The 24,497-nt window shown below is 40.5% G+C and overlaps 1 protein-coding gene across 37 annotated transcripts in view; it reads left to right on the top strand.

Annotated features, from left to right (window-relative positions):
• The window catches only part of WNK1 (WNK lysine deficient protein kinase 1), a 130,452-nt gene that overhangs the window by 84,599 nt on the left and 21,356 nt on the right, over positions 1–24,497 (top strand). For 15 of the 37 annotated variants that reach the window (XR_009736669.1, XM_061418296.1, XM_061418289.1 and 12 more), the window contains exons 6-18: positions 1,773–1,992; positions 3,255–3,588; positions 4,333–4,520; positions 8,937–10,178; positions 12,554–12,637; positions 18,965–19,114; positions 20,295–20,771; positions 21,494–21,772; positions 22,448–22,545; positions 22,803–22,965; positions 23,488–23,604; positions 23,911–24,084; positions 24,315–24,372. Coding sequence is in view for 36 of the 37 variants with exons in the window: in XM_061418296.1 (XP_061274280.1) it covers positions 1,773–1,992; positions 3,255–3,588; positions 4,333–4,520; positions 8,937–10,178; positions 12,554–12,637; positions 18,965–19,114; positions 20,295–20,771; positions 21,494–21,772; positions 22,448–22,545; positions 22,803–22,965; positions 23,488–23,604; positions 23,911–24,084; positions 24,315–24,372 (3,584 nt within the window). In the remaining variant the exon portion in view is untranslated. Of the gene's footprint in view, positions 1–1,772; positions 1,993–3,254; positions 3,589–4,332; positions 4,521–4,544; positions 7,239–8,936; positions 10,179–12,553; positions 12,638–18,964; positions 19,115–20,294; positions 20,772–21,493; positions 21,773–22,447; positions 22,546–22,802; positions 22,966–23,487; positions 23,605–23,910; positions 24,085–24,314; positions 24,373–24,497 lie in introns of those variants that run through there. The other 22 variants (XM_061418306.1, XM_061418307.1, XM_061418325.1 and 19 more) reach the window with 13 other exon arrangements.

The raw sequence follows: 24,497 nt of genomic DNA on the forward strand, positions 1-24,497 counted from the left end.
CAGAAACTTCAAGTATAATATGCTTTGAATAGAACCGTCAACCTAAGGTGTATGTAATACTTGACTTGTGGTTAGTTTCTCTGTTTATGTCTTGTAATATCTTTGAAAGTAAAGTTCTGTCCACTGGAGGTAGTATTCAGATTTAGTATACTGAAATATCGTAAAAATGTGGTTTGGTAGACTGAATATACCAGAACCACCTTAAATGTAGCTTCTACATTCGATAAGAGCTACTTACTTATAGCATCTACCTGATTTGTAAAACTCACTAGGTTCTATCCTGATACAGTAGATCTCTTCCTTAGCTGTTTACCAGTTAAATTCTAAAGATGAAGTAAAATTTTGGCTCTTTAAAATCAACTCAGCTATGTTGGTCTTGATTTACTGTTGCTATGCCAGAATTGAAGAAGAGCAAAATGTCAAAATTCCTTTGAGTAAGAAGAGACAACTTCACCCAGAGCTTGGGAGGAGATCTGGCTTAGTCATTATGCTAACAGAGGGCTTTTCTCAGAGGAGTGGCAAGTATCTGATCTGCCATATAGCTGATTCATCACCCGTTAGGCATGGCAAAGGTCCAGTGTCTGTTTTTGAAAAATAATCTACCTTCAACCATCCCCGTCACTCTCCACAGAAGAAAAAGTAGACGCACTAGTACAAAGTGTAAATTGAACATAATCTACCTCTTGAAGAATGTGAGTGATCAGGTATTTCAGCCAAATTAAAGAATTCCATATCTTCACTTCTCCAGTCTCATATTCTTTTCATAACTTTGTTATTTGAAAGAGCTTAATAAGATCTTGATCTTTAAGGCTTTTTAGTAGAAATTTAGTTTGGGTTTCTGTTTTTATATACACTGATTGAAAAGGAGACGCCTTAATCTCTTGAAGAACATTTTTTTAAAAAACCATAAAGGAATATTTGTCTCCAGTCATAGAATGTGGTCCTCTTGTTTCTTGTCTGGATGGAACAGTTTACCAGATTACTGGTATTCTGAGACCATTTATCTAGAGAAAACTGTTCATAATCAGACTTCTGCTTGCCTAGTACACTAGGTGCTGAACCGAGAATTGAGAGGATTTATTGTGTAAAGAAAAATTGCTGTATTAGAAGGTAATGTACTATAGAAATAAAAGGTTTTTGAGTTTTGATTCCATGATTTATGACTTTTATAACTGAGCAAGATGGTCAGTCTCTCTCAGAATCCATCTGTTTCCTGCTGATCAGGAAATGGTATCTCATTGGATACCAGAAATCAGATGAGATCACATATACAAGACTTTGGTTAACTATTAAAATAAGCAGTATATAACACATTTAAAAATATAACTTCCAGGGAGAGTAGCATTTACATATATACACTACCATGTGTGAAATAGGTACCTACTAGGAAAAGTGTATGGCACAGGGAATCCAGCTGGGTTCTCTGTGATGACCTAGAGGGGTAGGAGGCTCAAGAGGGAAGGGGCTGTATGTGTACATATAGCTGATTCACTTTGTTGTACAGCAGAAACTAACACAACGTTTTAAGACAATTATACTCCAGTAATAAAAAGTATCACTTTCAGCCCTTATTCATAAATGAGATTGTTTTGATCTTCCATAACTTGAATAAAACTGTAATCAATGCTTAAATGAAGCAGTATAGAAATGAATTAGAAAATACCTGTTCTTTTTGTAGTCCTTTTTCATTATTCTAAACATAACATATTTGAGAATTATCTTTTAAATCTAATGGCATTTTGTTTTTTGTTTCTTTCCCTTCTCTTTTGAAGATACTCTATCAAAGACCTTTTGAACCATGCCTTCTTCCAGGAGGAAACAGGGGTACGGGTAGAATTAGCAGAAGAAGATGATGGAGAAAAGATAGCCATTAAATTATGGCTACGTATTGAAGATATTAAGAAACTAAAGGGGAAATACAAAGACAATGAAGCTATCGAGTTTTCCTTTGACTTGGAGAAAGATGTGCCAGAAGACGTTGCTCAAGAAATGGTAAATTAACACTGATCAAGCCATTTAAATTTTATGTTGATTTATTGATCAGAAAAGCAATTTATGAAGCAGTGTATATGTCATATTCTATTGATAAAAAATTACATTAATGGTCCCAAGATTTATTCTTATTTTAGAAGACATGTATATGCATAGTTACGTATAGTGATAGGTGGATGGACAGACAGGCAGGCAGGCAGATACACAGAGAGGGAATGAACTGGAGGACATTTTGAAGTTATTTTCAAAGTCTGTAAGGTTGACTGACTTCTAATTAGTGTAACCTATTTAGTTAGAATAAAAAATTGTTTTGCATATTGATACATTAGCCTTTGGTCAGTCATCTGGGTAATAAACCCAATAAGCAGATCACACATTGTTTTTACGTCAAAGAAAATTTTCAGGATAGATCATTAGTAGGCAGCTTTGGCCAGTCGTTTTCAAGGAAACGCTTTGCCAAGCTTAGGCTTTCCATGGTGCCTTAATAGCCATTTACTGCGCAGAGATGCAGACAGTCTCTGCCCGAATGTGTCAGAGCCATTCAGTACTTATATCTGAGAAGCAGTCAGCATGAGAGAGGTACTTATTTTTAATTGTCAGGTTTTTATATTATTTGAGTTTTTATTTTTAACCTTCATATATTTACCACAGTTATTTTGTTTGGTTAAGTGGTTGTCTAGTGAAAAGATGGTAAAGCGTCTGCCCACAGTGCCGGAGACCTGGGTTCAATCCCTGCATCGGGAAGATCCCCTGGAGAAGGAAATGGCAACCCACTCCAGTACTCTTGCCTAGAAAATTCCATGGATGGAGGAGCCTGGTGGGCTGCAGTCTGTGGGGTCGCAAAGAGTCAGGCACGACTGGGCGACTTCACTTTCTTTTCTTTTCTAGTGAAAAGAAGTAAAAGCGACACAGGTTCATACTGATGGTTATGTGTGAGTGGGAAATTGAGGATAGTAAAATGAGCCTTTTGGTTTTACCACTTGGATGCTTAGGTTCCCTGTTGATTTGTTATAATTAGTGAAGGTACATGTACTTCATGAGTTTGTATAAAGATAACAGCATCTACTCCATGAGTATCTGCAAAAACGGTGGGCAAGTGCATAGTGCAGACCAGTGGTTTCACTGTTTGGTAAAGGTCAGTCCTCGGACAATTCTTTCTCCCTCTCCTTCTCTGTTTTCCTTTCCCCAAAGGCTGTTGTTTGTGTTTGGTTTGTTTTCTTTTGCTATCCTGCTGCTTCCTGATGTACCCTTTCATCCTGTAGGTAGATTCTGGGTATGTCTGTGAAGGTGATCACAAGACCATGGCAAAAGCCATCAAAGATAGAGTGTCGTTAATTAAGAGAAAACGAGAACAGCGTCAATTAGTGCGGGAGGAGCAAGAAAAAAGAAAGCAGGAGGAGAGCAGCTTCAAGCAGCAGGTGGAGCAGCAGCCCAGCACTGCCCAGGCCGGAGTCCAGCAGCCCCCTGCCACCAGCACTGGTGGACCCGCTGCCTCTGCTGCGTCTGCGTCCGTCTCCACGCAGGTAGAGCCAGAAGAGCCTGAGGCCGACCAGCACCAGCAGCTGCAGTACCAGCAGCCTGGTGTGTCTGTGATATGTGAGTATCAGGGGCCCAGTGAGGTTGCTAGGCACGCTCTTAGCTGACGCTCTGTCTTCCTGATCATCGTTTTGCACTGGCCTCTTGGTTTTGAATTGTGAATCTAACATATAAAAAAGAGGTTTGAAATGGTTTCTGTCTCTGTTTCCTTTTGGTTCTTACGTTCACATCTAATAGCATAGAAGAATGGTACAGTGGAGAAATGGCATTAGGATGTGAGAAATTCTGCAGGTTCCAGCATCTTGGATGTTCTATTTGTAGATTCCTACCTTTTACAATTTCTTAATAGTGAAATGTGACAGGTTTATCTTAGCTACTTAATATTGAACTGCTTAAACTGATTTCAGCTCTTTTAGCAAAGCTGAATAACGTATAAACTAGAAATTAATGAGGCTACTAGTTAACTAATTAGAACCCACTGGTCTCCATGGTTCAGACTTTGGAAGCTGTGTCAAACTTCAGGCCTATTAACAACTGTTCTGTTTTATTCCCCCTTGTTCATCAGGTGGTAAATTCTGTGATGGCCAGGGGATTTTTTTTTTTTTTAAGATGAAACTTTTCTACATGGATTCCTCCATTAAACAAAGAAATCTACTTATTAAAACTAGTCATTCTTTATTTAGTTCAGGTCTGTGCAAAGATAAGACCAATTAACTCTAAAATCAGGGGTTTGTGATGCGAAAATGTGAATCTCCTTTTCATGATTTGTCTCTCTGTCTTGTATTTTGGCAACTTCTCCTTCAGCTGACGGGACGGTTGACAGTGGTCAGGGGTCTTCTGTCTTCACGGAATCTCGAGTCAGCAGCCAACAGACAGTTTCGTACGGGTCCCAGCATGAGCAGGCACCTTCCACTGGCGCCCTCCCAGGGCACACAGCATCTGTTGTCCAAACGCAGGCTCAGCCCCATGCGGTATATCCACCCTCAAGTTTGGTGAGTAACTGCGCAAGAGCGCGCACGCCTGTAACATGCTCAGGGCACACTCTGCCGCTGAATGAGTGACAGCACGAGTCCAAAGTGAAAAGTACAAGTGGTGCCTTTCCAGAAGAGGCAGGTTATTTATTATAGAGTGCCATCGGAGTGGTTCAGGCAGGGTGGGATACATGCATTACTCTGTGAAGACACTGTTCACAGGATTTAAACTAATCAGCATTTGATTAAAGATCATGCTCTCTAGCACTTTAAAGTTGAAACTGTTCAAAGCAATGTAAGTTAGACATACAAATGGTTTGGGGGTGGGGGGCAAGGAGAGTTTTTCAAGTTACTTGAAAGAATTACGAAGTATTTTCTGTAAGATGTCTTATTGTGTAAAACACAGGTAAGACCTTCAAACCATTATAGAATGCTGCATGTGAGTACACCAGAGAAAAGGAATGACCATTTAATTTAGCGCTTGTGTTTAATCATCAGTTGCTATGCGTGTTCTTGCCTTAAAGTCTGTGTTGGACACAAGTTCCTTCCCCAGTATATGTTCATTTGCTTCTCCCCTTTATTTTGGTATCTGTTTTATGACTGATTTATTTTCAGATTTAATTTGTAGCAATTATATCCTGATGTATATATTGTACATTTGTACCTATGCATATATACACATACACACACACACATTACTACCCATGTTTTACGTTAGCCACTCTTGCTTCTCATACAGAGAATGTTCAAATAGACCAGTAGATAATACCCCATTTCTTTGGTCAACCTTCCATGAAGTCTTCAGAAGTGAACAAGATGCATCTTCTGCCTCAGGACGGAATTGAGAATAACTGGTCACTACAGTGCTCTTGTTTAGTGAGATCTTTAGGCAGATAGATTGCCCCTCTGTCTCAGAAACTTTTAATTTGGATTTGTGGAACTCTTGTTCTTCATTGAGTGAAACTCTTTTCTCTGGTAAGAAAATACTTCTGCTTGTTCTGGTCTCTTACCCTACAGCTGGAATAAAAGATGTTTGCTTGTTTGCGAGTCCGTTAGTTAGTTCTGCATTGGCTACATCTTAAGATGAACGGCCACAATTACAGAAAGAAAACTTCCAGTTGTAATAGCAATCTACTTCTCTGACCTTTAAAATAAGTAGGTAGGGAAGAACAGCTTTATACAGACTGTACAAGTGTATTTCTGTGGTGTAACAAATATTATTTGTCAGCATTTCTTATCAGTTTCTACTCTAGTTGATTTCTTCTGGATCATCATAACTATAGATTTTTTTTAAAACTTTTTAATCTCTTGGCTTCCTGCATCACAGGATATGAACTTTGGGTCTCTATTTAGAAATGGAAAAGGATTGACCATTTATGAAGATGCTAAATATTTAAGCCACAAATATAGCTATATTTATTAATGTTCTAAAAGCACACCATTAATGAAATGAAAAAAGGCAAACATTCCTGCCTTTTAATGATAATATTCTATGGAAGTGTCATGAAGAATGACTAAATATTGAGGATTTTTCAAAGCTTTTGTAATCAGTCCTAATTCCAGGAAGTATTTACCATGGCTTGCAATAGCATATCGATTACAAGTAAAATTTAAAAATACAAGAGAAGCAAGAGTGGGGGAAAAATTAATTAATTAAACAGCTCACAGTTTCTAAAAGGAAATAACAGACATGCTCAGGACAGCCTTAGAGCTTTAGATTTGCTGCTTTGTAGCTATATTGAAATCTTAAGATGCTTTAAACTTTTAAACCAAAGTTGAACCTCTGATATGGCTGAAAAAAATTTAACGTTATTCTTTAGAGATTCACAGTTTAGATATTTTTCCATTGACTACATTAGTAAAAATACAGAATATTTCCCGTACCTATTACGAATTATGTCTAGAAAACTAATGCTTTTCCTGGAATATGACTTTTAGCTTTATAGACAGATAGGCAAATGTGATAAACTATTCTATCGGCCAGCAACTTTTTGTCTACTGCCTTCTAAAATCGGATTGAGAAATCTTGTATGTCTGAGGTTCCCAGAGCTCCAGCAGAGCAATCCAGTCTTAAGATCTTCTGCATCTTATAATGTGCATTAAACTGATAGAATTTATTAACAAGTTTGCAGAGACTGCAAGCCAGTACTCATCGTTTTCCCAGTCTGTTCTGCTGCCTCAGTTGGTCATTCTTATTCATACACTCATAACAATTAATGTTATTTCAGAATGTTTAGGAAGGTACTTGATCATTATTTTGGTGGTTAATTTTAAAAAACCTGTATTTGACCAACAGTGTAGAGAGAATAGTATGGTCTGCCAAGTGTGCTTTGTGGAATTCTGTCTCCTCAGAAAATGACTTCGTGGAATGGGGGGAGGATGGAACATTTCTTTATGTCAGCTGTGCCCTGTTACCATTGTACATTTTGTTTTGTTTTCAGAGTGCTGTGTTTTTCACGTGTGTGTTTGTTTTCTGTTTAGCCTCGTCGTGGCCGTAGCATGTCGGTTTGTGTCCCCCATCTTCCTGCTGTCCCCTCTCTGTCCCGCATCTCTCCCAGTGCTCCTTCCACCCCACCACCAGTGCTGTCCGCACCTCTTTCTCCTTCCCTCCTCCGGACTGCCCCCGAGGAAACTTTTGCCGAAAAGCTTTCTAAAGCATTGGAGAGGGTCCTGCCTATGTACTCTGCCTCTCAGCGCAAGTGCCGACGCTCCAGCCTGCCTTCCCTCTTTGTCAGTGCTGTATGTAACATCAACTTCCTGACAGATGAACATTTATCACCAATGAATACATCCAGGCATCAGGAGTTGTAATAACGATTAAAAAGCAGGACTGAACTTAGTACATTTTTAGGAAATAGGTTTTTCCTGTAATTTGTTATAAGGCTGTAATGGGGAGAAAAGCAAGGAGGCAATCAGAGAGAATGCTTATAACACCCTTGGCACATAGCAGTTTGTGAGCAGCAAAATTTAGCCTTTATTATAATCTCCTATCCCCTACCAGTGTATTAAACTTGCATTTTCACATTTTACCAAAGAGTATGTGTGTTATTTAATTTTAAACTCGTTGGCTTTTTCGAAAGCAAACTTTCTCTTTATCAAAAATTACTGAAATATGTTTTCACTTTGTTCCAGAGAGATACCAATAATGCTGCATTTTTTCCCATAGTCAGTGAGGAATAATTGAAGAGAGAAAGTAGATTTTAATTTGTTACCTATTTAAAATGAGGGATCAACAAACTAAAAGGCCGCATAATGTTCCCTCTTGGCAAGTTTTTTTTTTTTAGATTGAATAATGGACCTTGACTCTGGCAGTACGTTAGATGCACGCAAAATACATGCAGTTTGCTTTGGCCCATTAATGTCTGTAGATGTGTTTATCTGTTAAGGTTATTTCAAACACTGTGGGACTTTGCTGCTGCTTTTCCAGATAGAGGGTTTGGTTAGCATTCTGATCTAGGAATCCCAAAACCTTCAGATTTGTACTTAGGACAGTGATTAACTGTATAGTGTCTTGTGGCCTCGGAATACTCTTGAATAAACAACAATAAACCAGAGCATTCCGATTCAAAATAGAAACCTCATTTTAACTGTTGTGAAGAAGTAACAGTGGAGCCGTTTTCTGATTTTGATAGGATCTTTCCTATTGAAAGAGTGAAACTGATCTATCCTTTAAAAAAGGGCCCGTGAAAGTGAATTATTACAGTGTGTACCATTTGCATTTGACAGGGTACAATTCTCATTTTTAGAGTGTTTAACCTAGAACTGCTTCTATGACCAAAAAATGCTGTCAAATCAAGTTGGCTATTTACATTACCCTTTTCACCTGATTTGAACAGCAAATTAGTCGACCCTTAAACTGGTATCAGAAAAGTGGGCATTCAGTGGTTTGGCATCTGTGACATGTTTCATGTAATAAAACTAACTGCATATGGTTTGGGGCAGACGGGGAAAGACATGATGGTCACCAGCCAAGCTGTGTATCTTTCACTACCCACCAGAAATCTCTTCTGATTTCTAGTTAGAAGACATGACATTAGTTAATCAGAAATGAACCCTGGAGCCTCTTAACATAGCAGAAGACAATAAGGCTTCAGGGTAGGAAGATTTGGTACAGTCATAGGTGAGCATGTTACTTGTGGGTAAAAGCAGAATAGTCACTAGGAAGGTTAAATTCTTCTTTTCCTTTGAGGAGGGGAGCATTGTGGAAAAGCAGCTCTTATCTAATGCAAAGATCCCCACAGAATAGTTTTATTGACCCTGGATGTATTTAATGGGTTTTTACTATGCACATAATTTCCAAAAGCATTGTATTTCTTTATTAATTATAAATTTGGTGTAACCGTTTTGTAGGGTTACACAGAGCTGCCCAGTTGTGCATGTCTGATGTAATTTCACATATGAATGTATGAATTACTTGTCTTATTCATGTTGATACAGCCTCAGTCCATGGCGCATCCGCGTGGGGGGACCCCAACATACCCAGAATCACAGATATTTTTCCCAACTATTCATGAACGTCCAGTTTCTTTTTCACCACCTCCCACCTGTCCACCGAAGGTGGCCATTGCCCAGCGGCGTAAGAGCACCTCCTTCTTGGAAGCCCAAACTCACCAGTTCCAACCCCTGCTGAGGACTGTCGGGCAGAGTCTTCTTCCACCTGGTGGCAGCCCACCTAACTGGACTCCAGAGACTGTAGTCATGTGGGGCACTGCAGCCAGTAGAGTTGCTGGAGAGCTGTGTGAGGTGCAGGCCCATCCTGTGTTCGAGCCAGCTCCAGTTTACAGTGACTACAGAGCTGGACTGATGCTTCCAGAAGAAGCTCACTACTTCCTCCCTCCAGAAGCAGTGTATCTAGCCGGGGTACATTACCAGGCCCAGGTGGCAGAACAGTTTGAGGGTTTTCCATACAGCTCACCAGTCCTGTCAAGTCCTATGAAGCAGACACCTGAGCAGAAGCCAGTGCACGGGGGCCCCACCTCCAGTTCTGTCTTTGAATTTCCATCGGGACAGGCTTTCCTGGTAGGACACCTCCAGAATGTAAGATTAGATTCGGGACTGAGCCCAGGCTCTCCCCAGTCTAGTGTTTCTGCACCTATCAGTACAGATGCCACACGCTTGAAGTTTCACCCTGTCTTTGTTCCTCATTCTGCACCTGCTGTGTTAACTCATAACAACGAGAGCAGAAGCAGTTGTGTGTTTGAGTTTCACGTTCATACTCCAAGCTCCTCTTCAGGAGAAGGAGGGGGAGGAGTTTTACCTCAGCGCATTTACCGAAATCGGCAGGTTGCTGTGGACTCGAACCAGGAAGAACCACCTCCTCAACCTGCAGGACTACACAGCCGCCTGCAGCCTGTGACTGAAGAACAGCAGATGCCCCAGGCCCCAGAGTTGACCATCTCTGTGGTGGAGCCCACCGGACAGACCTGGCCCATAGGAAGCCCAGAGTACTCCAGTGATTCCTCCCAGGTCACTTCTTCAGACCCCAGTGAATTTCAGTCACCTCCCCCTACAGGGGGAGCAGCTGCTCCTTTTGGCTCTGACGTCTCATTACCCTTTATCCGCGTGCCTCAGACAGTGTTACAAGAATCCCCACTCTTCTTCTGTTTCCCCCAAGGAGCCACCTCTCCGCAGGTTTTATCCGCCTCATTTTCTTCAGGAGGATCTGCACTCCATCCACAGGTTATAGGAAAACTTCACGGTTCTTTTACACTACCCTGCTGTGACAGTTACATTTAAGTTTTCTGTCCCTCTTTTCCATTCATCAGGGATATTGTTTAATTTATTGTGGAGTTTCTCCATTGAGCGGGAAGGGTGATTTTAAACTACTTGTATTTAAGACCAAAATTTGAGACCGAAGCGGCTTGATTGACCTATAATGTGTACAAACCCTTGGAAAAAAGAACACAAAAACTTAGAATTTTAATTACTTGTCAGAATCAGTTATTTCTGTCCAGTAACGTATTGGGTTGGCCAGAAAGTTAATTCGAGTTTTTCTGTATGACGGTATGTGAAAACCCGAACAAACTTTTTGGTCAGCTCAATAGAATGGATGGAGTTTTCAGCTAGTTGTGAACGTGTTAGTGTCTATAAAGTTGACAGAGCATTGATTATTTACAAACAGTACTGTAAAATGTTTCTTTCTCCCTAGAAACAAACATGGCTAGTTTTTAAAACTTGGAGGAGATAATTTTTTTCCCCCTAAAATGAGAAGAATGGAAAATAGGGAATTTTTTTTTTGAAGTAGTATTAGGAATATATAGAATTTCCACTAATATGAAAGGATCTTAAAAGACAGGAAACACCTTAGGAATTTGTCTTAACAAATGAAGATGCCCTTTAAAAATGGCATCCAACAAGTCACAATGTATTATATGTTCAAATAAAATGTTAATCCATAAAGTTGACTAATTCTAATTTTTAGTAACTAAATTAGAATCTAGTATGGGTAATGGGGCTTTTGTCTTAAGAATTTGTGATACATATGTTGCAAGGTAAGGAACATGAGATATCTCGGTTCTTAGATTTTTCCTCAACAGATTAAATTCTGTTTATGTATGTGAACGTATGCAGCCTCTTGCAACTAAAGACAAAGTGATGGACATAGTAGGATTCAAGAAGTGGAATCAGTATTGACTGTTTTATATATTCCCTTGATGCATTTTGTCCAATGTATAAGTCTTATGTAGGAGACTATGCAGTTAATTAGGAAACTTTTAAGTTACGTATTCAGGATGTTATTTGGATGTTTTAAGTGATCTCACTCTTATATAAATTACTGTATGTTCTTCATACTTTCTTCCTGTGTTCTTCCCTCATCTGAGGCAAAAGTATCCCCCAAAATATACATCAAATACTAGTTACCTAGAGCAGTACTAAGAAGCAGAAAGATTCAGAGCTTGGAAATTTGTGCTGCGTGCACATGCAGTGTGATAAGCTCACGTTAACACACTGGTTGTCAGCTCTGCTCTAGATGTGCGGACTGCCACTTTGACTCTGTGAACTTCCAGAATGAAAGGTAGTCTACAGGAAAGGTAGTCTTCAGGAAAGGTAGTCTTCAGGAAAGGTAGTCTACAGGAAAGGTAGTCTACAGGAAAGGTAGTCTACAGGTAGTCTACAGGAAAGGTAGTCTACAGGAAAGGTAGTCTTCAGGTAGTCTACAGGAAAGGTGCAGCAGGAGTGTATGCTCAGGTGGCTAAGATGCAGTTGGACTGGATGTCCTATCCAAGTAGGCTCCAAAGAAGTGCCTCTGAACTGAGATGGACAGCAGAGGTGGGGCTTCTCGTCTTCATAACTCACCTCTGCCAAGTTCTTCTTTCAACTCTCACCTTCTTGTTTAACTTCTTCTAGGTGAGAGTTTCTCAGATTCACCCTGATTGACATTTTAGATTAGGTGATTCTTAGTTGTGGGGGCTATTCTGTGCATTTGTTGGATGTTAACAGCATCTGTGGCCTCTACTCACTAAATACCAGGAACAGCTACCTCTCCCAGCTGTGCCAACCAAAAACACGTCCAGATATTGCCGAATGTCCCTGGGAAGGGTGTAGGGTACCCAAAGTGGCCCTGGTTGAGAACCATTGCTCTAGGTACTTGGCAGTAGTAGTAACAGGTTTTTGTTTTTTACATTTTTGACAAAAGTCACTATATCACTATAAGAAATAGCAAAAGGAACCAAAGTCACATTATCTAAATACCCCCTTTTCTTTGTTCAGATAGGTTTTTCAAATTGATAGTCTGGTTACTTTTTTCCTGATTTTCAGTAACAATTTTATTACGAATCTTACTATTTTGGTAAAAATTATAGCCTGAGCAGTGGGATAGGTTAGGTTTTAACCATCAGTGGTTTTTGCATGGTATGTTCTATAATATGATCCTTCTCTACCCTTCTCTTTAAAAACCTGCCCCAGCCATCTCTCCCTCCATACTTGATCAAGCTAATGTTTCATCTTGCTCAGGCAGACTCTCAGGAACTCATATGTTTATTGCAGAACCCTGACCTCTGTGCATGGGTACCTTTGGGCTGCTCTAATTTTTTGTATTCACTTCTTTCCTTCAGGCACAGGGGCAGAGCCAGGGTCAGCCATCTTCAAGTAGTTTAACAGGGGTTCCATCCTCCCAACCCATGCAGCATTCTCAGCAGGTGAGAGCAACTCATTGCTGCGCTTTATCCAGAACCCTGTTTACATCTTTCATGAATTGGGTTCCTGATGTAAGTGGCTTGCTAAGTTTTTGAAAGGAAAATCGAGAAACATAACATTTCTTGTCTTCGGTAACATTTTAAAGAATCTTTTGTTTAATGTATTTTTGAATAGTCTATTAGATTAGACACATATTAAAATTCAAAAGAATTTTTCCTGAAATAATTTATGTGCCTTCTTAAACAGATGATTCTATACTGTTTTAACAATGTGGTTGACCCTTGAGCAACACGGGGGGTTAGGGGCACAGGCCTTCTGTTCAGTTGAAAATCTGTGTAACTTTATAGTAGGTCTTCCCTATTCATGGTTACATATCCATGGATTCATTAATCTTGGATTGTATAGTACTGAAAGAAATTCACGTATAAGTGAATCCGTGCCATTCTAATCCATGTTATTCAAGGATCAACTCTACACAGAATATCAATTTTATTTCTGTATATTTCATGATTTGTTCTTTTATGAACGTTTTACCATTGCTTTCCTTGTGCTTGACTCTAATGATTCTACACACCTTTTTAATTATTTCTAATCTGTGGGATGGGGTATCAGATTTTATGCTAAAGCGAATGAAAGCCTAGGAACCGTTTTCAGAAACTTTTATAACATGTTCTAAACTTCTGATTGGGGGAGTTTGTTCCCAAAGGTACAGAGAGCTCAAGAGATTGATACAGTGCTGAAGTATTCAACAGCAAAACTGCTGATTCTAAAATTAAGAATCTGTAGATCATCATTGCTATTAGTTAGCAGTAGTTATTTATAAGGAAATAATGCTTTAGGGGCACAATTGAGTATTTATTATCCGTTACAAATAAAATTTATAGTCACTACATGTGTCATAAAAACTTCCCAATGAATTATATTGTTAATAGTTCCCTACAAAGTGTGTTTTCAAACCACCAAATTCTGAATTGGCTTGTTTTTATTAATTTTTGAAACTTAAGTTTTTAATTCTTATTACAGATGGCCTGCTTATCATCCAGCATGTGATCATGTAGTCGTGATGCTGGCTTAAGATGAGGTGTTCTTTGTACAAGATTAACTTGGCTATATAGCCAAACCTTGTTTTATTGTGCTTCATAGGTACCAATTTTTTTTGTTGTTGTTTTAAACAAAAAATTGAAGGTTTGTGTTAATCGTGCTTCAGGCAAGTCTGTCGGCACCACCTTTACAACAGCATTTGCTCACTTTGTGCCTGTGTCACATTTTGGTAATGCCCACAGTATTCCAAGCTTTTTCATTATTATTCTGTTATGGTGATCTGTGATCAGTGATCTTTGTTACTATTGCAAAAAGATTATGACTTGCTGAAGGCTCAGGTGATGGTGATCATCTGTTAGCAATAAAGTATTTTTAAGTTAAGGTACATACATTGTCTTTTTAGCCATACTGCTATTTCACACTTAATAGACTACAGTATGGTATAAACGTAACTTATATGCACGAGGAATTCAGTCCAAAGAATTCATGTGACTCGCTTTATTGTAATACTCACTATATTACAGTGATCTGTATTATCTCTGAGGTACCTACATAATCCATTTCTCTGTGACCAACATCTCTGTCTTATAGAATGGAAGGGCTGGAAATAACTTGTTTTGTCTTGCTTCTGCCCTTTCTTCTAGACAAGTATCTTAATCTGTATGTAATTATAGTTAAATTCAAGTAGTCACATTTTTGCCACCCTTAACAGGTTTAATTACATTAACAACCGCTGATAAGAACACAGATTTAAAGTTCCATAAAGCTGGGTGAGAACAGACACTGCCGTTGGTACCAGTTTCCTACCAATACCGGTAAAATGTACAGGTTTCAGTGTATGCTCTTTTTCCTTTTCAAAGGAATTTGTTAGATGTCTCATATTCGGGCATGTAATGAAGCAGACAGTGCAGGAAGCCCTTGAGAGTAGCAGTGATAAGAGTGTGCGCAGTCGGGCGGGCAGCTCTGCAAACTCTCAGTTGAAAGGAATTAGGTGGCTGACTCTCTGGGAAAAGGTGTGACTAAATGGCTATCTCTGCGGTACAGACGAAAGTGCCTGTTTCAGTGATGCTTTTCTTCAGACACTTTTATTTTAAATATAGGATGAATTAAGTAGAATCACAGTCTGCATGAATGTATGCAGTATGGACTGACTTTTCCAGGGTTGCATAGCTAGTAGGCAGATAGAATGAAATGTTACCAGAACCTAAGATTTCTTCCAGTAGTTTTTTTCCCCCCCTATATTAAAGTTCTGTGGGGACTCAGGATTATGCAAAGGTGCCCAAGAAGCTGCATTTAGTTAGTTTTATCTTCTGGGATTCCATATATAGAAAAGAAAGATGGTAAATCTTCTGTACTATTCAATTAGAGTCTCTTTTTAGATGTGATTTATATTTTACATACTGTCAGGGCCCAGTGCCTCCTTAGGAAACCATCTCTAATTTTATTAGTGAAAGGAAAGAGATGAACTTTAGCTGAAATTTTCTTTATTTCTGTGTTTCTGAAATAAAATGAATAAGGCATTGCGTCTTTTCAGGTTTTCCTCAGGAATCTCTTCTAATGGTATGTTGTGTCTTAAAGTGGTACCAAAAATACCTTTCTCTTGGAAAACAGTATTTTGCCACCAAGAAAGGTCATGAGCTACCCTACTGACTTAATTTCATCCAGCAGAACACATGTAGAGACTTAAGTATTTCTTACTTTCTGTTCAACGCAGGCTTAGGAGTATTTTTTTTTTTTTTCAAGCACCCTTGTCCGATAAATCGTACACAGTCTGTATAGGTTATGTGAACTGATTTCATGAGGCAGTTTTATGCAAAGCATGATATCAAGCTGTTATGCTAAAACAACATTTGTTTGGCTAAAGTGTTGATTATTAGCCAGGGTGATTGTGCAAAAAAACCATACCATATACTCCTGGCTTGTTCAGAGGTGCCACTTTTCTGTAAATTCTTTAAGGGTTAGCTGGCATACATGTCTCTCTATTACTTTAAGCAAGGAGTGAGGGTATGTCTATAAAACTGCTTATTTTTGACAGTCCACACACACACAGCAACTAATTAAACAGTTTTTTTCCAAACTGAGTTCATGCTCTGAAGGACCATGTGCTGAGTGGGCAGTGATGGACAGCCCATCACTGGCCACGGGGCCAGATGGCCTGTGGAAGGCTAGTTTCAGGGAGCCTGAGTCATCTGGTAAACATGTATGTCAGCCGCTACAAAAGGAGTGAGGATAATAGTAACATTATACACAATGTGCGAAGCACTCTACCTGGTTTTTTATTTGGTCCTTACATGAATCCTCCAAGTACCATCATTTCCATTGTACAGATGGGAAAGCTGAGACGAGACCTGGAGGGGCTCATTGCTTTACCCAGATGTACACAGCTTCTCAGAGAGGGTATTTAAACCCAAGCAGTCTGACTCCATGAAAGGAGGAAATTATATCTCTTCTGAGCAGAGGGGGATATCAGTAGGTTTGTGAAAGCCTTTGAACTGGACTGTGATTATGAGTTATATTCAAATGAAGGATAAGGAGTCTAGGGGGCAGTATAAGCAAGGTGGAAGGCAGAAAGGTAGACAGCTGTGAGACAAACCAACCAACCTTGGCTTCAGTGTAACCAGAATACAGATAAATCAGGACTTCCCTGGCAGTCCAGTGATTAGGACTCAGCACTCCCAATGCAGACCAGGACAGGGGTTCGATCCCCAGTCAGGGAACTAAGATCCCACATATGGCCTAAAACATAGCGGGGAAAAGTGAAGGTGAAGCTCTTTTTGAAAAGAGCTAATTAAGTCCAAACCTTGATGTAAGCAAGGTTCCACAATGATGGAGGTCAGGGGAGAGGTAAATCATATGTATAAATATAAGGTGGAGGTTTTCCTCAGATTTACCCCTTATAACAAAGGGGACCACTAGATAATCAGACCTTGATCCAGTGTTCATATCAGAGGGCTCTCACTGCTCTTTGCTTTGAACAATAACATAAAAAATACGAATGGACTAAAGTAAGACTGTTGAGAACAGATGTGCCTGTGAGGATCTTAAATGGTATGTGTATGGTTGGGAATGTTTGTAGGCAGTGTCTAACAGAGTTGGTTTTATATAAGCTGAGACATCATACATCTTATTCTTAGGGGAACAACCTCACTATTCCAGGTTCACTGTAAATAACTTAAAGGTTACATGAATATACTCCTGTGAAGCAATTGCAGAACACTACATCTATCCTAATATTAACCAAACAGATGTCAGACAAATCTACTATCACTGCAGATTTCACCTCAAGACACAACTTAAAGGAAAGGTACTGTGTTGTGTGCCAGAAAAGTGAGACTGTTCCTGGTCTAGGTCTCCTCAAGATAAAGATGCTGATGTATTGCATGTGAAGAACTGGAATGAGGCAAGGGAAGCAGTATTTCTGAATTAGTCTGTTTATATAATACACAGTCTTACTTAGCTATGTAAATTAATGGCTTAGGTAACTTAGATATTTCCATGTGAATTCCTTACAGTTTCAATATATTCAAGTTAACCAAAAGCATTTTCTACTATTTTAGTTTTTAGTGGGAAAATGGGCATAATTGTCTTATATTCAGAGTTGCCTTAAAGTTGGGTATTTATGATATATCTTAGTTGCTGAAAATAAATTTTTTATAATTCAACAGCCATTAGTTCGTAATTTTTTAAAGTTAATAAGGATACAGTATCGGAAATAAATAAAACACAATTACTGTCACTATTACATTTCAGAATTCTTTTGAAGGTTTTAATTGGTGTAATAAGAAATAAGAAATAAATATCATGGAGAACAGATATATTATTTACAGGTGATTACCTAACAAAATCTAGGATGCTTATTGAGGTGTCCAGATGCATAATAAATATTAAAACAAAAATCTTGGGAATGCAGTGTATAGCATCATGATTAAAGTTGATAATACTGTATTATATGTTTGAAGGCCACTAAGAGAAGATTGTAAAAGTTCTCATCACAAGAAAAAAAATATGAATTATATGTGGTGATGAATGTTAACTAGACTTACTGTGGTGAGTGTTTTGCAGTATGTACATATATCAAATCTGTGTTACCTGTTGTATTTCAATTAGGTACATACACACAAACACATACACACAGATAGCTTATCTTTGTACCAGCAATAACTAGTTCGTTGTATGGACCAGGACATATGTGGAAATCTGTTATTGTTTGTAGCATTATTTTAAGTAACAAAATATTGAGTCAAGCAAATGTTCATCATTAAGATATTGGTACCATAGATAAATGAAAGTGGTAGGTCAGAGAATAGTATTTATAAAAATGGGCTTTTTTTTTTTTTTTTAAATCAATGTGTGTAAGTGACCACTCATGCGTAGCAGAAAATCCATAAAGCAAGTGCACCAGACCACTAATTGTGGTTATATCTGGAGAAATGAGGTTGGGTGTTTTCATTTAACTCTATTAATGTAATATAATGGTTAAAATTTTTATTACAAACAGGTGTTTGTTTTGTATTTAAAAATTAATTTTTAAATTACTGATAGGTATTAGAGAATCTTCAAAGTCAGCTGTGAAGTTCAGAGTTTCAACTAGAGGGGGCCATTAATTTTACTGCAAAATTTAGTATTTGGGTACAGTTACATGTCAGCTTTGAGTAGAGACATATTATACCAGAGGGTCCAGCACATGCTGGATTCCCAGATGTCGTTCACTTTGCTGCACTTCAAATTGAGTGGTTGTGCCCTTGTTTTCAAAGAAAGAAACCTCATTTTGGCAGTAAAATGAGCAATCACAAAGGTATAAGAGCTAGTCTATGGCAGAGTTCAAAATTCAGTGGTTTTCTTCTATTTTGTAGCTATTGTCAGAGCTGTTCTTTAAGCAAATTAATTACACAGTTGAGAAACTAGACTAAGATAATATGAACCACATTGAGAGCTGCTATCAAGAAATGGGAGCAAAGAGGGGAGGGCATTTGGAGGAGAGAACATCTGTTTGAACCTGGATCTGAAGGTGTCTAAATATCTGAGCTGCTCCTGGGGCAAGAAGCATGTCAGGTGAAGAACCAGTGGTGACTCAGACTCGGAAACATGGGTTAGTTCTTGGTTGACCCATCACACAGAGCAGCAGAGGAAAAATGAAGATGTATAAAGGGGAATTGGTGAGTTTGACTTTGTGCATGTCTTGATTACTAAAATTGCCATCTCTTACAGACACTGATAAGCAGATGTACTGCCTTAGAAACATGCTGTTAATGACTTGAAATAAAACTGAGTGATGGTTTTCTTCTCAGCAGCAAGGAGTGCAGCCAACAGCCCCCTCTCAGCAGGCGGTGCAGTATCCACTCCCTCAGACATCGGCCCCCAGCGAGGCCACGATTGCACAGCCTGTGAGTCAGCCTCCACCTCCACAGGCCTTGCCACACGTGTCCGCGGGAAAACAGGTGAGTGCCACACTTCTGGAAGGAGCACCGCATGACTTCTGCTTCCCTGGTGGTAAAACTGCAAAGTGGAATGAACATTACTTCTGTGCATTGTTCCCGTTCAGTCGCTCAGACCGCAGCCCGCCAGGCTCCTCTGTCCATGGCGTGTCTTTTGTACATATGAATTGATTAATATAAATGGGTTTATAAAGCAGTGGTAATCCAAAAATGTTCAACTTTTAGGTTTATCAGCCTAAAATAAGTTTGACAGATGTAGAACTGATAAAGGGCTGCAATGATGACATTTTCTAGAATTGTCAGTTGTATCTGTTCTAGGTTTGCAGTTATGCCGTGTTTTCACATAGACTTACATGTTGTTCCCTGCCCTCATTGTCTTCTGACAGTCATAAAAAAACCCTATACGGAGTGATTTTTTTTTTTTCCCCCTAAATAATCCTTCTAGTCACTTGAAAAGTAGCCCTGTTGAAGATACACCTTTCTGAGTGACATTTTTTCAACTTTAAGGATGGGACTTGTGCTTGTATTTTGATACAATGTATTGTTCCTGTCATATTTTGTCACATCTGAGACTCTGTCAGTTGTAAAATGCACCGTTATTTTAGGTAACACTGAGAACTGACGCACCATTAATTGTAAGTTATATCTTAATTTCATAAGTGTTAAAATGACCATGTGGAAAGGCATGGTTACATCCTGCAATTAGTGGAATATGGTCATAGACCTACTCTTACAGGCCTGGGTGGGACATGAGAACTGTGGAAGCAATATGGATGAGCTATAAGTCCACTGGGGAGAAAGTCCTTTGAATTTCAGCCATTACTATAATAGCAGTTGTTAAGTTTAGCGACAGCAAACGTGCCAGTGGATTATGGCTTGTGAAACATGCCTCAGTCAGGATGTGCAGAAGACATTTCCTATGCAAGAGCTCTCTGTTGTTGATGGTAAAGTGTGAGTGGAATTTTCTAGCACAGATTTAGAACAGCAGCAGTCCATCAGCCGCCCGTCTGCAGCTGCCTCTCCCTCATCCTGTTGGCACGTTAACTTATTACTACTAATATATGCAGGGATTGGTGTTTGTTTTAATTTTCTTTCTTTTTGGCTAATAAACAAGTCTTGCTTTTGGCAGCCTTGCTTTTTTTTTTTTTAAGTCTGTCTGTTTTGTTTTTCTTTACCTTCCCAGCTTCCAGTTTCCCAGCCAGTACCAACTCTCCAAGGCGAACCTCAGATCCCAGTTGCAACACAGCCCTCAGTCGTTCCCGTCCATGCTGGTGCTCACTTCCTTCCTGTGGGACAGCCACTCCCACCCTCTTTACTGCCCCAGTACCCCGTCTCTCAGCTGCCCCCCATCTCTCAGCTCCCCTCTGCTCCTCCTCACGTGTCTGTGGCTCAGCCAGGCTTCCCACCCCTGCCGGTCACGATGGCAGCTGGCGTTAGTCAGCCTCTGCTCACCTTGGCTTCATCTGCTGCGGCGGCGGCCGTCCCCGGGGCACCCACTGTGGTCCCTAGTCAGCTTCCTGCCCTCCTGCAGCCTGTGACCCAGCTGCCGAGTCAGGCTCACCCGCAGCTCCTGCAGCCAGCAGTTCAGTCCATGGGGATCCCCGCCAGCCTTGGACAGACTGCCGAGGTGCCACTTCCCCCTGGAGATATTCTCTACCAGGTATTGTGCTGGCTGGCAGATGAAGGGCCCCAGAGGGTTTGGTCGTAATGACAGAACATCAGGGACTTAAAAACCGAGTAACTGAATATCATAATAACCAGCAATAACACAGGTTGCTATTCTCAACCAGACATGCCAAAATAGTCCACATCTGAGAAAGGACCCAGTAGAGATGTCTGAATCATTTGCATCTTTTCCAAGACCCCTCCTTGAGAGAAAAATGGCTCTCTCCACATTCACTGTGAGCTGAGAGCTCGGTATGACTCAACAGTAGGTTGTATCAGGCTGCGTTTTTTTATGGGAGGAGTAATGATGGGTAGCCAACATGGTATCAATGGAAACCTTCAGGGTTTAGATTTAGAATACTAGCAAGTCGTTATGTGACTGGCATGACTGATACCTTCAAGAGTTTTTGCATTTTCATGTTGGACTGCCTGGAAAGTAGGAGGAATTATGTTTATTTTTGGAGGAATTATGTTTATTCTTCCTATTTAAAATGATCTCGGAAAAAGTAGCAGTTTAAAAGTTCAGTTAGGTACTGTCCTGTCCTCTAAATCGAAATCAATCATTTCATTTGAAAATCTTCTTTAAATTATTAGAGATTGGGCTACTTTCTTTGCTGTGTGCTTTCCTTTCTTTTTCTCTTTCCCTTGCATGTCTTGCTGTTTTGCTCATTTGATGACCCAACCTGCACTAATTTCCCTTCCTCGTTTCTGTCACAGGGCTTCCCACCTCGACTGCCATCGCAGTACCCAGGAGACTCAAACATTGCTCCCTCCTCCAGCGCAGCTTCTGTGTGCCTGCCTTCTGCAGTCCTGTCCCCTCCCATGCCGACAGAGGCGCTGGCTGCCCCGGGTTACTTTCCTGCAATGGTGCAGCCCTATGTGGAATCCAGTCTCTTGGTTCCTGTGGGCAGTGTAGGAGGACAGGTCCAGGTGTCCCAGCCGGCAGTGAGCTTAGCACAAGCCCCCACCACATCCTCCCAGCAAGCAGCTCTGGAGGTAAATGGAGTTCCTGCATGTTTATATCTGAAGCATACATACAGTGGGATAGAAATGACAAAGGAGAAACATAGGTTCCCTGGCTTAGGATTCATTTGGAAACTATTTCAAACTAACTTGTGAATGACTTTTTCTTACAGCAGAATGAAATGCCAGTGTGGGGGCCTTGTTGCCACTGGCTGTTCTGTTGGGAAGTGAGTGTGCCTTGAGAAGAATAACGGTTGTTAGCACTTCACTTCTCTAGCTGGCCCTCTAGCCGTCGTTCTTAACCCTTTCTTTCACAAGTTCCTGCCGTGGGCAGTCACCAGAATAGCTTCCCCCGCTATGCTCCCAGTGGCCCTTTCTGCCCCCTCCGAGAGAGCTCTGAGCGTCTTCTGCATTTGCTCTGCCTGCCCGGTTGCACATTGTGGTGAGATGCTGGCGCATGGCAGGTTGTAGTTTCTTGCTGCCTGGCCGCTCCTCTGGCTGATGACACACCATGCAGTCTGTACCAGAGACTAGCTTTAGAAATTTCCTTCGCAACTTTAAGACGACTGTCTGTAGATGCTGAAATTGAGAGTTATAGTGCTTTTAGGACTTAGGGGAGGGATAAGGAAAAAAAAGACTAGCTAGTTGGGGATGGTCAGTAATAAACTGCTTTATGGCCGAGGTGTGAATTTCCCTTTCTGTTCACAGAGCACTCAGGTCGTCTCTCAGGTGGCTCCTCCAGAGCCAGCTCCCGGGGCTCAGCCACAGCCTGCCCAGCCAGCCGCGGTGGTCTCTTCTATAGACAGGTATGTGAAGGGCAGTTCTCCGCTCTTGGCGGGAGGATGGAATAGGAGGGAGGTAGAAATGTGAAGGGCAGTTCTCCGCTCTTGGCGGGAGGATGGAGTAGAAGGGAGGTTGAAATATGAAGGGCAGTTCTCCGCTCTTGGCGGGAGGATGGAATAGAAGGGAGGTTGAAATGTGAAGGGCAGTTCTCCGCTCTTGGTGGGAGGATGAATAGAAGGGAGGTTGACGTTGCACCATAAACTGCACATTGTCTTTGCAGCGCACATTCAGATGTGGCTTCAGGCCTGAGTGATGGCAACGAGAATGTCCCCTCGTCCAGCGGGAGGCACGAAGGCAGGACCACAAAGCGGCTGCATCGGAAGTCTATAAGGAGCCGCTCTCGTCACGAGAAGCCTTCCCGCCCCAAACTGAGAATTCTCAATGTAAGTGTTGCTGACTTCTGGCCTCATGTAGTTGACTAATAACTTTTAAATATTTATAAAGCTTGGGTATATTGATGAAAGTTTGGGATCTTTTTTTTTTTAATCACCCAAATGATATTGTTACATTCGATCTTTCTATGAGAAGGCACTGTCTTATCTTTTAGGGAAAAAATACGGTTTTATTTGTAGAACAAAGACCTTAACGTTTCTTCCAGACCCTTTAGTGAAAGATGTATGCAAGTGCATGCTAAGTTGCTACAGTTGTATCCAACTCTTTGCACCCCTATAGACTGTAGCCCAGTAGGCTCATCTGTCCATGGGATTCTCCAGGCAAGAATACTGGGGTGGGGTGCCATTTCCTTCTCCATAAGTATATAAGTAGCTGAAAGGCTGATATTTTCTTCAGGATTCCTTGCTAATAGTATAAGAGGCAGTGCTTGGCCTGTGTTACCTGTCACATTCAGTCCCAGAGCTGAGTGTGGTGTTCTGAGATATGAAGTACCTTTCTTTTTTTCTTCTTAGGTTTCAAATAAGGGAGATCGGGTGGTAGAATGTCAGTTAGAGACTCACAATCGGAAGATGGTTACATTCAAATTTGATTTAGATGGTGACAACCCTGAGGAGATAGCCACAATTATGGTACGTCTCTGGAGTTCCAGACTTTTCCTATGTCCTTGATCTTTATATCCACTGCCGTAGGCGCATGTGCAGTATTCTGTGAATTGTTTTGACAGTAACGTATTTATTTCAGTGTGAATTTAACTGGCACACCAAACCTGTGATTTAGAGGTGTTTTTTTCTAGGTCGTGTATAACTAGGTATTGAAGAACCAACTTATGTAGTAATCAAATCCAGTATGGGTGTTACACAGATGGGCAGAAGTGGTGGTGGGATGACTAAAGCCCCAGCACTGTACGGAAGGTTGACGCCGCGTTCCTCTTACAGGTGAACAATGACTTTATTCTGGCACTGGAGAGAGATGCGTTTGTGGAGCAAGTGCGGGAGATCATTGAGAAAGCTGACGAGATGCTCAGTGAGGATGTCAGCGTGGAGCCAGAGGGTGACCAGAGCTTGGAGAGTCTCCATGGCAAGGATGACTATGGCTTCTCAGGCACCCAAGTAGGTTCATCATTCCCATGGTAAAGCTCTGTTTATGGTAAAAGTATGCTGAATTTGCCTTGCGGAGTCTGAGCCGTCTAGTCTGACACTTTGCGAGCGTCCAGTGATACCACATCACACCTGTAACTGCGACGATCAGCATTTATATTCTCTTTGCATGTGGCCATTTGCTTTGCTTGATCATTAAGATTGAGTTAGAGAACACATTTAATCCCTTTTGTTTGTTGTAGAAATTGGAAGGAGAGTTCAAACAACCAATTCCTGCATCTTCCTTGCCACAACAGATAGGTGAATTTCTTTTCTTTTTATTGTTTATTCTAACCTTTTACCTAAGAAGGTGTGTGCTAATGATGAAATTTTGAAGCTTTGTGTTGGTGACTGTGTATGTAATAATAGCACAGTTAAGTGGTTTG

This window comes from Bos javanicus, chromosome 5 (assembly GCF_032452875.1).
Source record: "Bos javanicus breed banteng chromosome 5, ARS-OSU_banteng_1.0, whole genome shotgun sequence".
NCBI lineage: Eukaryota > Metazoa > Chordata > Mammalia > Artiodactyla > Bovidae > Bos > Bos javanicus.